Here is a 14014-nt window from a genome sequence, read left to right on the forward strand (position 1 = left end):
TTTTTTATCGTGTTCGTTTATTTTTTATTTAATTTGTATTTATATTGTCTAAATTGTTTTTCTATTTTTAATTGTGCCAATTAATTTTCAAAGGGGGAGAGTAATGTGGTTACCGTGTCAATAACATTTGTAATAAATTGCATTGTAAAGTTCAATGTCCAAATTGACACACGCACGGACACGTGACACCGAACTGTAATGTTTTAGTTAGGTATTATGAATAAATGAGTTGGAACTAGAATCTTGTGTTGATCACTTGGTTTCCCTGCCCTACACAACACTTAACTACTCACACGCACGAAGTACCCACATACTTTATTACATAGGTCGTAAGGCCTGTTTGCGAGGTCCAGGCCACGCAGAGAGGCCTCGTTGCAGGGCCCGGGCCACGCGAGCAACGCCGGGCCGCTAGCCGAGCCCGCCCGGGCCAGGCGGGCTCAGCTCACTATACAAGGGTTCAGATCTAACCCCAAAGGTATGTTATAATGTACTTTATTGTATAGGTCGTAAGGCCTGTTTGCGAGGTCCAGGCCACGCAGAGAGGCCTCGTTGCAGGGCCCGGGCCACGCGAGCAACGCCGGGCCGCTAGCCGAGCCCGCCCGGGCCAAGCGGGCTCAGCTCACTATACAAGGGTTCAGATCCAACCCCAAAGGTATGTGATAATGTACTTTATTATGTAAGTCATAAGGCCTGTTTGCAAGGCCCAGGCCACGCAGAGAGGCCTCGTTGCAGGGCCCGGGCCACGCGAGCAACGCCGGGCCGCTAGCCGAGCCCGCCCGGGCCAGGCGGGCTCAGCTCACTATACAAGGGTTCAGATCCAAGCCCAAAGGTATGCAATAATGTTCGTTCGTTCGTTCGTTTCAGCCAAATGACGTCCACTGCTGGACAAAGGCCTCCCCCAAGGTTTTCCACAATGAACGGTCCTGCGCTGCCCGCATCCAGGCTCTTCCCGCGACCTTTACCAGATCGTCGGTCCATCTAGTAGGAGGCCTGCCCACGCTACGTCTTCCAGCCCGTGGTCGCCACTCGAGAACTTTCCTGCCCCAACAGCCATCGTCTCTACGAGCTATGTGCCCCGCCCACTGCCACTTGATTTTAGCAATTCTTTTACTCGGTTACTTTGGTTCTCCTGCGGATCTCCTCATTTCTGATTCGATAACGCAGGGCCAGGCGGGCTCAGCGCACTATACAAGGGTTCAGATCTAACCCCAAAGGTATGTGATAATGTGCTTTATGGTATAGGTCATAAGGCCTGTTTGTGAGGCCCAGGACACGCAGAGAGGCCTCGCTGTCAGGACCAGGGCCAGGCGGGCTCAGCTCACTATACAAGGGTTCAGATCTAACCCCAAAGGTATGTGATAATGTAATTTATTGTATAGTTCATAAGGCCTGTTTCGAGGTTCAGGCTACGCAAATACGGCCTTATAAGGCCTGTTTGCAGGGCCCGGGCCATGCTAGCAACGGCGGGCCGGCTCACTATACAAGGGTTCAGATCTAACCCCAAAGGTATGTGATAATGTACTTTATTATATACGTCATAAGGCCTGTTTGCAAGGCCCAGGCCACGCAGAGAGGCCTTGCTGCGTTGCAGGGCCCGGGCCACGCGAGCAACGCCGGGCCGCTAGCCGAGCCCGCCCGGGCCAGGCGGGCTCAGCTCACTATACAAGGGTTCAGATCTAACCCCAAAGGTATATCAAGTATAGTCTGATCGCCGAGCACGTAGAATTTCGTCCAATGACCCCAAGCCACCCATCCTTATCGCTCGCGCGTAATTATATTGCTGTCGCGACTGTGCGACGGGCGCCCGCAGTGAGTGTGCGAGCGCGACTGCAACATAATTACGCGCGAGCGATAAGTATGAGTAGCTTGGGGTCATTGGACAAAATAATACGTGCTCGGAAACCGGGCTTTAGCTTATTATAGTCAAAAGATTTTGCGCAACTCCACTCCGCTGCAAGACCCAGGCCACGGTAATACTATCATACAGTATTGTAACTTCATATAAACGGACGAAACGCGAGCTTTCCTTCGAAATTCAAATCTCGGTATGCGCTCGACATGCAAAAGTCGGGGGTGTCGCGAATGTGCCACGGTAATAAACGGACGATGTGTTGTTTTTGAAACAGTAAGCACTCTTTTTTTTATAAAAATAATTACAACTACCTATTTATACAGGGTGTTAGGTAAATAGGTTTATAAGCTGACACTATCATATGTTAACATATTATGCATATAAATTGTATGGTGAAGTCAGTGATATCATTTTAATTTTTTTAATTTTCATACTTACAAAATAAAATTTATAAAATCAGATTTGTATGAAAATTAAAATTATTAAAATGATGATATCAATTTTCTGACTTCACTAAGTATACCATTTATATGCACATGTTAACATGAGCTAGTGTCGGCTTAACCCATTTACCTAACACCCTGTATAATAATCAAGAATTTTGTACGCCTCAGTCGAGACGTATACATTTTACGGTCGCAAATTTATAAGATTTATTACTAAATCTTAACACAAATATAGTTTTTATTAAATCTACTAATAACAACACAACATGCATTTAATCCTATTTCATTCAGTAAGTGATTTTGTTTGTCAAAATAAAATAAAAATATAATACAATCACAAAACTAGATGTAATGAAAATAGGGTCTGCAGGTGGGCACTTGGGCAGCCCTATCGCATGTTGTCATTCGGTGACGTACCGCGCTGCTGTTGACATTTATTTCAAAAATATGGCCGAGTTGGAATACTGTATAGATAGTATTACCGTGCCCAGGCCACGCAATCAAAGTCTGTTTGTAAGGCCCTGGCCATAGCTAGACTGGAGCTTTGGCTAAACAGGCTATGTGGAGCTTCTAACAACGTCTGAAGTTTTCTCAGAGCGAGATGCTGTTATGAGACAGTGAAAGATAGATCCGATCCGAACATTAACGTCCGAATAATGTTGTTTCGGATGTTAGAGCGTTCGGGAATAGCACTGGCTGGTATTGCCAACGCACTGTAGAAGGATTCAATCTCAAAGTATTAAATAAAACATAATATTTGTCTGTCCTAAATTCTAAATAACAAAGTATTTGAACTTTTTATGTCCATTTAAAGGTACAAAAGACCCGTTAATCGCAACGCATTGTAGTGACTGTAAACCTGTTTTATTTGGCAGATCCTGAGAGTCACATCCTGTTCTTCGACATCGAGGGTCTGATCGTGGAACTCCTCAGCGAGGAGTATTCTGCCATGAGTCCGGCCAGCTTAGAGGTAATTATAACTATAGCTCTAGCGATTAACTCTTTCAATGCCTGTGGTATGGAGCGGCACGGGAGGGTGACATTGACATTATGACGTGACAGAGCATACAAATCTGAAGGAGATTTGACATCTCAGTGACTTTTTAATGTCACAAAAGCATCCTCCCATGCCACTTCCAATACTTAGACACTTTTTGTCGATCGTTTGGTGTAGTGGTTCGATACACACTACTATTCCGGAGGCAGCGGGTTCGATTCCCGCACAGTACATACATTTGTGTGCATGAACATATTTGTTTGTATTGGACTGGGTGTTTTCTGTGTATAATAAGTATGTATTTACAAAAAAAATAAGTATTTAAGTATGTTTATATCCGTTGTGTAATACCCAAGTACAAGCTTTGCTTAGTTTGGGACTAGAAGCGCAGTGTAAAATGTCTTAAGGATATTTATTTATTATCTATTTATTTCACTGATTCAGTTAAGCGCTATATACCTAGGCTGAGTTGCACCATCTTACATTAACCGTAACTATAACAATAACCTATAATGTTTTTTGTATGGAGTTTGACAGATTTTTGACGTTTGTTAAAGTTAAAATGAGATGGTGCAACCCAGCCTTTTAGCAGGGATTAAATTATATCTGTTTTGACAGTAGACTATTCCATTGTCATGGCAATGACAGCTTTTATTTTCTGTGGTGACAGCAAACTATGTATACAATGACAGCTTTTGAACAAAGTTCAGCTGATCTTGTTTATGTGTGCGATTGATGAAACACCCTTAATTTTCTCCTAAATATTTATTAATTTGAACCTTGAATTGATTTGAATTTACTATTTAATTGCCAGCGTAGACAGTGTACGCCAAATCCTGCTTCTATCAAATTAGAGAGGCACGACCCTCGTCGTGCTCCTGCATTGGAGACTAATGCCCGTATTCACAAACATTACTATGAGGTCTCACAGTGCGCGTGGACGCACAGGGTGACACACGAACCAATCACAGAGCTCTATTCAACGCTGTGCGTTCGATTTGCTGCTTCACTTAAGCAAGCATCGTTTGTGAATACGGGCGTAAATGACCTGTGGGCTGAGTGTGAGTTTATATCAATAAAAAATTTATGAAAATTTTAGTTTTTGAACGTTTTCCGCTAGGGGCGCTGTACAATCCGTCATACATTTAATGTCATTTTTGACGCGCGTTTGATTAAATTCACACTAGGCTCTCTGATGATGATGATGTTCTAATAAATGAATTTCTGCAGGCTGCCGGTCTAATCACGAGCGAGTACATAAGGGTGGCAGCACTGACACAGTCTGCCAGTCCGGACGCAACCAAACGAATATCCGGTTAGTACCAACACAATATTACCAACATAATAATTTTATAAGAATTCACGCCTGGTCTTACGCATTGCACACTATTGTGACGTCATGAAAGTTAATTTATTAATAATAATTACTACTTTGAAGTTTTTGGCTATTAAAGAATACTAGCTTTTGGTCGCGGCTCTGCTCGCGTTATATTTGGACCCCTTTAAACCTCTTAGGGGTTGAATTTGTGAAAAATAGTTTCCTAGCTGATGCCTACGTCATAATTTGTAACTAAAGTCCGGTCGCTGAGCAGATAGAATTTATTCCAATGACCCCAAGCTACTCATCCTTGTCACTCGCGTGTAATTATATTGTTTTCGCGATCGCACACTCACTGTGGCCGCCCGTCGACAGTCGCGACAGCAATATAATTACATGCGAGTGATAAGGATGAGTATCTTGGGGTCATTGGACGAAATTCTATCTGCCGCCGACCGGACTTTATCTACGTGCCAAACGATTCTTTCAATGGTAACGGTTGCTTTAAAATACAGATTACTAATAAAATAATGAATAAAATAAGACTTTAACTGCAGTCATAAACAGGCCAGCAGATTAACATAATCAGTATCATAAAAATAATAAAATTTTAATAATTATTTGTATTCAAAATTATTAACATATTTCAAATAAAATGGTTATTAATAGATTCGCCATTGAAACCAGAAGTCGAAGGAACGCCGCAGCTGTCCTGTTGCCCCGTAGACCATAGACAATTCCATAGTAGGTCATAGAGTTTCAGAGTTCACGCTTAACACAAAGAGTTTCCGCTTAATCGTTTTGAAATTAAGAATGCCAAGAAGTCTATGGCAATGTGTGATACCTCAGCTACATTACTCGCGAAGTTTGCCGAAGTTAATCGAAGTAAAAAGTAGATGTGTATTTCACTTCACTTCGAGCAATCTTGCCTCGTTCAGTCCAGTTTCAGAAAGATGTCTGTTTTTGCGCCCGAATCAAACCGCTCGAAGTGCTTAGAAGTATGAACACGAGTGTGTGGATACGCGCTTCGAACTACGTTTAACTACTTCGAGGTCTTCGTCGAGGTGTGTAGCTGGGCATGTTTGACTAACTGACTGATGTGTGAATTATGTAGATTTAAGTCCCGTTTTATCGCTTTCTGATGAATAAAGTTTCAGAATTCATCTGACACATAATGCTGCTTTCTAAAGCCAGATTTATATTTGTCTGACAAGTTATGTCATGACTAGAGATGTGCCGCTGAGAAAGTTCTCGTTCCCGGCAATATTCCCAGTGAGAATATTCTCGAGAACCGAGAACGCTCCCGGGAATATTCTCAGTGTTCTCGATAGAATACATTTAGTTTTAATTTTAATTTTGTTGTTTATGTGATATTATTTGCAATGTTTCGAAACTGGGCGTTAAGACTAGTCGTTATAAACAAGGCATGACACGTGTGAGTGAGATATTGCTGTCTTGCTCACTCTTTTCGTGGCGAACGCGTACCGCGGCTTTAGGACTCGGCTACGGTATTTGAACATCAGTGTGCCTCTGAGTTTTAAGGCCCTTGCCACCCTAGCGGATTGCAAGCGGATTCAAAGCGGATTAAAAGCAGAGCGGCAACGCGACGGAGACGCCGCGTGAAAATATCGTGAAGCTTCCCGAAGGCTGCCCAGCCGAGCTGGATTCGATGATTGACCTTTTTTCGAAGTTGAACCTACCTAACTGGACTGTTTGTCCCAGGTATACATTATTTGTGCTCGCCGTTGATATTTATGCTGAATCCGCTCTAGCCCAGAAGCTTAAAAACATCTTCCAGGGCGATGGTGATGACGTCTCCCTGTCTCACCCCTCGCTGCAACTGGATAGGTTTCGGGTCCTGGTCTTGAAACGGACTGTCACTGTGGCTTATTTGTACAAGCCTTTCAACACTTTAATGTATCGATAGTCAATTTGGCACAGTTGGAGAGACTGCAGCACTGCCCATGTCTCAATCGAATCGAAGGCTTTCTCATAGTTCACAAACGCAAAGCGGCTGATTATACTCCTTGATCTTCCATATAATCTGCCGTAGCGTATATTATTATGGTCTATCTATGGTACTAAAGCCTTTTCGGAAACCGGCTTGTTCTGGAGGCTGAAAGTCGTCGAGCCTGCTAACGTGACAATTCGTAATGACTATCGAAAACAGCTTGTAGACATGGCTCAGAAGCGAAATGGGTCTATAATTCTTCAACAAGGTCTTGTCGCCTTTTTTGAAGATGAGTATCACCATACTTCTTTGCCATGCCGTAGGCGTTATTCCCTCGAGGATGACGGAATCGAGCAGCTTCTGAAAAGCCTTTAGTGCCGGCATTCCGCCTGCTTTCAGAAGCTCAGCCGTGATTACGGTGCCTTGCTGTTTTTCAGCTGTTTGAGAACCATTCTAATCGCGTACAGACTAATGTCCGGGATATATTCGGTAAGTGTCGGATCAATCTAGCTAGCACGTATTTTCTATAAAAATGTGTCAAATGATCCGTCAGACAAGCTATCCACAACTTATCCAGAAGTGGCGAAACTGGCCCTTACTAAGCAATTGTGAAATATGTCCTTAATGTCAAATAAGAATAGTTTAAAAAACTAAAAACACGCTTTTAATTACTAACAGCACTAAAAGGCCAAAAATCATCAGGACCCTGGACATCATCTAGCATTAAAGATCTCGAAAAGACAAATCCAATGACCCCAAACTCGATGTGATTCCGCCGTTTCGTTTAGGAATTCCTTTGGCCACCTTCCAGTCCCATCATCAGACCAGCTGGTACCACAATATTGTATTGTCATCTAATCTACATTATAATTGCCAAGTTTCATGATGATACAAGACTTAGAAGTACGTGTGATTCAGATTCTAAGATTCCATTACATAGTTAGTTACATACACGACGACCTAATAAAATCGTGTTAAAAACGAAAAAATGGACAGTTACATTATTTAATTACGTGTAAAAAGAAATTTCTGTCATCTTACATATCATTAAAACGACATTTCACGACGAAAAAAATAAAATATATAAAGGTGCAGTTGCCGAGAATATTGCCGGGAAAGTTCCCGAGAATATTCTCGGGAACACTGGGAATATAGCCTTTCACTGCAAATAGAGTGTATTGTTTATACACTTATCTGTCGACTTAATTTAATACTAATTTACTTACGAAAGTTTGTTTATTTCCATTTGACAAACATGATTCTCAACCTTTCTCACTTAGGAGAACGCTCCCGGGAGCGCTCCCGAGAATATTCTCAGTTGAGAGAGCGTTCTCGGGAACGGCACATCAATAGTCATGACACATCAGTACGATCATAAACATTATGAGTGCCAAATGACTTATTACGTTCTGACAGTTTGTTTTTGACTGGTTTGAAGCTTACACTAATAAGTTTAATACAGTCAGCGTCAAATAGTTCGTGACACCCAAAGTAGCCAAAAAGTTCGCAACACGTCTTTGTTTCAAATTCAAATTCAAATTCAAATTTTTTATTGCATATTAAGTGTTTACAATTGGGTCTTAATCTAAACAATGAGCTTATAACTTAATAACCCGTTAATGGGTATTGCAATATTAGTGGTGAGAGAGGACTAGTCTAAACTTAGGTCTAGCAACTTACATTATGAGATGCCTTATCTTAAAAGAGTTTGTTTACTATTAAAGAATTCATCTAATGTATAAAAGCAGTTGGTAATTAAATATTTTTTTAATTGGTTCTTGAAAATTTTGAATTTAGTTTGGTTTTTTATCTCTATAGGTATTTTATTATAAATTTTTACTGACATAAATAGTGGGCTGCAGTTAAGTTTTTTAATTCTAGATTGTGGCAGAAAGAGTTTATCTTTATGTCGGGTGTTTAAATTATGAGTGTCTTTCCTTTTTAAGAAGAAGTGCATATTTTTAAAGACGAATGTGCATATTTCCAGAATGTATATCGATGTGAGCGTGAGGATATTAAATTTTTTAAAAAATGGTCTGCAACTTTGGGTATTTTTAATTTGGGCCATTATTCGTATACATTTCTTTTGTTGTAAGAACAGATCATTAACATTGACGCTATTCCCCATTGTTACAATGAGGGCTATCGTTTTAGCGCTCACCAGTTGGCGCCACTGTAGAGTAAGGTCCTGTCACTTGCTAGTAGCGAAGACAGTGGCACCATCTGATGAGTGCTAAAGTGGTAGGAGGACTATCGCATTTGCACTCATCAAGATGGCGCCACTGTAGAGTAAGGTCCTGTCAATCGCCAGGGGTGCCAACTGTTAAGTATAAAAACGATAGCCCTCATTGGAATAAGGTTGTGCTGTCAACTTTTTGACCACTTTGGGTGTCACTATCTGAAACTGACTGTACCACAGTACATTGAACTACATATTGTTGTCGCAAAACAGCATCTAATACAACTGCATAAGATTCAACATTGCTTAGCTTGATTATAATTATGCACATCAGGCCTCCCCAACCCGTCTGGCCAGCGTGGGGAGTGTAGGACAAATCCTCCATTTGCCTCTGGTAAATTAGAGAGTCGTGCTCCTGCAATGGAGACTAAATGACCTGATGATGATGATGATGATATATGACTTCTTTTTATCACGCATGCTAACGGATAGATTTCTTCGGACGAGTGAAAGACAAGGCTGGCGATATGGAACGCCTGTTGAAAGAAAAGGACAAACATGGTTTGTATTTTACATTGGTGTGTCAACGGGGCTATTCTTTAAATTATTTGAAGTTTAGGACATATCTGTCCCTTTCACGCTAAGTTAGATGTCAGTATGAATGACAGTGACGGATAAAACAGAAAATGCGGAGTAGCTCTGTTGATTACAGATTATGTCACGGTACTTTTAGTATCTTTTTAGATAGGCCTAGAGGCCTAGTAATATTTATTTTATTAGTTTATTAAGATTTGGATTTGATCCTTGTTCTGTCAATTTAGTATTGTCTATATGCATGTTGGTAAGACTATACTAGGAGGATCTCTTTTGCCTCTGGTAATTTAAAGAGGGTTGTCCGCCTGCAGTGGGGTGACTAAGTAATGCCCGTTTTCACCATCAATCCTAATTTTTTAAGTGACCCCTATGGTAGGTAACACATAACAGGAATTTTGTTTTGAAAGGGGTCACTTAAAAATTAGTGATTGATGGTAAAAACGGGCATAAATGACCTGGGCCCTTACCATGATTTTACATTAGGTGTGCTCGCTAGCGACTGCGTAAAAAAATGACTCAAAATGCATGACAGATAGTACAGCGCCCCTAGCGGCTACTTACAAGAACTAAAATGTTCATAGATTCACGCACTCGCTAGCGATTAGGTTTAATGGTAAGGGCCTTGGTGATGATGATGATTTGATGATATGTATAGTTGCATTCGGTTATTCGTAGTTACCCTACTGGCAGCAACTGGAAATTTATTACCAAAAAATCCCCTTCTTGTGAAAAACGACGACTGTTAATCACTTGAAATTATTATCTATGGCCAGTGTAATAAGGTATCGTTTTCCATGCAGGTATCCTGGCCAAGATGAAGGAAGGCGCTGAGAACATGCAGGTGAAGTTACAAGCGAAGGCTGAACAACTGAAAGGGGCTTCGGAGAAAGGTAAGTGATTTTACAGCGGCTGTCAAACTTTTTCTACGATTGTGATTTTACATCCTAATTTTTTTCTATGGAAGTAGGATAAGGAGATTATTATGACAGCCTCTTTAGAAAAAGTTTTATGATCAGCCCCCCTAGACAAAACGCACTTTTTGATCGAATCGAAAATCGAATCCGTCAAAACTCCATACAAAAAAGGGGCTTATCGACCACTTTTCGACTGGTTTGCGATTATAATTTGCACTTTGTCTAGACCCACAGGAATTGATTGATGTGATAAGTGGTTGTCAAACTTTGTTTCATCGTTGAAGTGACATAAATTTTAAGTTTATTGCATTAAAAAGTTGATTTCTTAAAAAAATAATAAAAAGAACGACGATTTATTTTCTTTTCAACAATGTGTGCATACCGGAACGTACCGGAAAACGCAGCGTGGGACGTCCACCCACAAGGTGGACCGATGACCTGATAAAGGTAGCGGGAAGGCGCTGGATGCAGGCCGCTACCAACCGTGCGATGTGGAAGTCATTGGGGGAGGCCTATGTTCAGCAGTGGACGTCCTGTGGCTGAAATGATGATGATGATGATGATGAATGTGTGCATATGAGAGCTCCATAAAAACATTATCAGTAGTGAGTGGAGTTGTCTGTCCACAATATAGAGGAAGGCAAGTGCTTTTACAGCGGTTCCCAAACTCTTCCTTTGTGGGGGAACGAGTATATGATAGCCCCTTAAAAGGGGGATATTAATTTGTATTCGTATTTGTTTAGCCTCAGCACTCAAAAGACTTTTTTAAATCAGGAAATGTATGAAATTACTTCAACGTGATACACTTAACCATAGAAAAAACTAACTTTACGTTTCGATCGGGTTACACCGAACGTTCAATATTCATAAAATATTTCGTAATCTACTATATAAAAATAAGTCGGGTTTTCCTCCCTGACGCTATAACTCCAGAACGCACGAACCGATTTCCACGGTTTTGCATTCGTTGGAAAGGTCTCGGGCTCCGTGAGGTTTATAGCAAAGAAAATTCGGGAAAAGGGGGTAAAACGGGATCCACGCGTACGAAGTCGCGGGCGGCCGCTAGTATTTTATGAAATTCTAATGGTAACTATTCGCCCCGTTTTTAACACAATTTTCCAGTTTACACCCTATATTTTATATTTTTATATAGGGTGTAATATTCTACCAGCACTTAACCAATAATTGTCCAGTTTTTACCAGAACGTTCTAGTTAACACCCTGTATTATACAGTCTATTACCGTCTTGCTAAACTAGTACAAACTACAGGGTGTGCCCGTTTACCTTGTTCATTGTTTGACCACTATCACTGATAAGTGACTATAATGGACATGGCGCACAATTTTTGTTGAAGATGCCAAAAAAAACTACAAAAAATTAGAATGAATACTGTATTTTTACTTTTTTGATATCTTTAAAAATGACTGAAATATTCAAACTCAAAGTGCGCTCTTCCGCTAGGTGCGATTTTCCGCGCGGATTTTGAAAATGTGACGTAGTAACATGAAAAGCTGCATGTAAGATATTATCTGTGTACAATGGTTAGAATGGTTAGTAGGGGCAGCCGAAGCGGGGATTTCGGGACTTACTAAAGAGTGGCAGACTAACATACAAGGAAATACTTTGTACCTGGTTGATTACCTCTAAGTATGAATTTTTGATATAAAACGGCATTAGTTCTTATGCCTCTCACCCAAAAAATACCTCAATTAAGCCCAAATTTGAGACCGCAGCCAAACTTTGAGTGACGATGGAAACTAGCCTAGATGGAGGACACATGAAATTGAACTTCTGCTTCTTCATTGATAAAGACTTATCATTTACCATACCTTATCATTTTGTATTCCATTTTCAAGACACTTTTTTTTCGCTTACTGTAAAACAAAACGTGGGATTTTTTTTATTCTCAGGTCTTTTGAACGCACATCTGAACGATGTCTGGTTTTAATTTCTTCAGTTACTCCGTGACCATGGCGCTTGCAATAGTGCCGAAATATTGGAAACTCAAAACTAAGGTACATGGTAGCAATCCCGTCAGTAATAATAATAGGAAAATGTCTTGAAAAATAAGTAAATCGTATATTACTTTATGTAACTAATTTTATTGTGTATCATACTTATAACTAATCACTTCATTCAGAACTAGAAAACGATTCCAAGAATTCCACTTTTCTTCAATAGATGATCAAGATAAAGATGTATTTATTATAAATTGCTCTTCCAACACTTCAATTATTCTATCTTACATCTTACTTGATGAAATCTTTTTCAATTGTATTTACATGGTCATAACATTTTCACCATTTCTCTGCACCAATTTGTGAGGTACACCTGAAATTGAAAGCTTGAGCTTTTTCGACTTTTTCACAAAAATAACAAATAGGCATGAAGAGATTACAAAATTTCTGCAGCGACTGACAGTTCACTTGATTTACTTTGACAGGTGACAATAAATCCATAGACATTTGCCATATGAAAGACACACTTTTTCAATATTTTTGTTTGCCATGAGATTCTGGTACACCTATACCTATCATTTAATGAAATGACAAACTAAATTTTTTCACCACAATGAAAATCAGCTTTGGCGCGTAGCAATGCAACGTGACAACTGCAGTTTGGACTTCTTTATGCGTCCACTACACATAGGTACAATAAAATCCGAACTATCGCACATTTTTTCTTTTTAATTCTAATTCAGTAAAAAATGTTTTTGAAACCTTCATTCATAATTCAAAAGTTATTATCATATGACATAACTTATGACCAGACTATGTACAGTCGCGGAATGAAAAGGTTCGTCACCTTAGTGTCGGTTTTCGCTTGCACTAGGTACTGTAAGAGTCAAACCTGCCAACATAACCGTGCAAGAAACAGTGCTGCTAACATTTAAATAAATATGACGTTTGATAACGAATAAGGTTTTGCTTGTTTATTTTTCTATCCCATCAGTGCAATGTTACAAAATGTAGTTTTTTTTATTTAATAGATAATGACAGGTTGAATCAACAAGAAGGTTTTAGTTTATCAATCATTATAATCTTCTTGACAAGTTAAACCGTCTGCTCGTTTGCCTCATGTCACATAAAAAAAACAACTTTGATCTGAATAATTTTGAACTTTACTGACGAACAGTTAAAGATTATTTTCTCTAACTCGAGATTATTCTGTAACAAAGTTTCAAAAGGTAATATGTGCTCGCGATTCGTTGAAGGAATCAATTTGAAAACTGACGAACCTTTTCATTCCGTGACTGTACATTGAATAAAATATTTTTCTTTTTATCATCAAGCTTAGCAGTCTAATAAGTTACTATGACACTCAAGTTAATCCACATTCAGCACCATAGCCTCCCCTTCTATAAGGCCCTCTACAAATGTCAAAACGTCACTTAACCCTTTTAGCACCAGTTCTTTTGTTTTTGAGAAGATGTACCCAAATTTTTATATCAATTAAATTATAGTCCTGTCGTTTGGTACAAATTAACGTGGTTAACTGGAAAGTGTTCCGGGAGTTTTGAAAATTGGTGATTAAAATAGACTATGCTCTCTGTTAGTCTGTTAGTTAAGTGTGATTGCCGCGCTCGTTGCGAAATTGTAAAAATGCTGCCTTAGAGAAGATTTTTGATAGTTACATTCTTTCCTATTTCGTCGTTACAGCCAAATGACGTTCACTGCTGGACAAAGGCGAGAATCATTTGGGTTTTCCATAAGTTTTTCATAATGAACAGTCCTGCGCTGCCCGCATTCAGGTTCTTCCCGC

At 40.0% G+C, this 14014-nt stretch overlaps 1 protein-coding gene across 1 annotated transcript in view; it reads left to right on the forward strand.

Annotated features, from left to right (window-relative positions):
* Positions 1-377: 377 nt before the first annotated feature.
* The window catches only part of LOC114362177 (WD repeat-containing protein 7-like), a gene marked incomplete at its 3' end in the record, with an annotated part of 111354 nt that continues 97717 nt past the window's right edge, over positions 378-14014 (forward strand). Inside the window, exons 1-4 of the mRNA XM_028317468.1 lie at positions 378-475; positions 3174-3268; positions 4526-4610; positions 10138-10227. Of these exons, the coding sequence (XP_028173269.1) occupies positions 3248-3268; positions 4526-4610; positions 10138-10227 (196 nt within the window). The remainder of the gene's footprint in view (positions 476-3173; positions 3269-4525; positions 4611-10137; positions 10228-14014) is intronic.

Source organism: Ostrinia furnacalis, unplaced genomic scaffold (assembly GCF_004193835.3).
Source record: "Ostrinia furnacalis isolate ACB-3 unplaced genomic scaffold, ASM419383v2 OfSCF6247, whole genome shotgun sequence".
Taxonomy (NCBI): domain Eukaryota; kingdom Metazoa; phylum Arthropoda; class Insecta; order Lepidoptera; family Crambidae; genus Ostrinia; species Ostrinia furnacalis.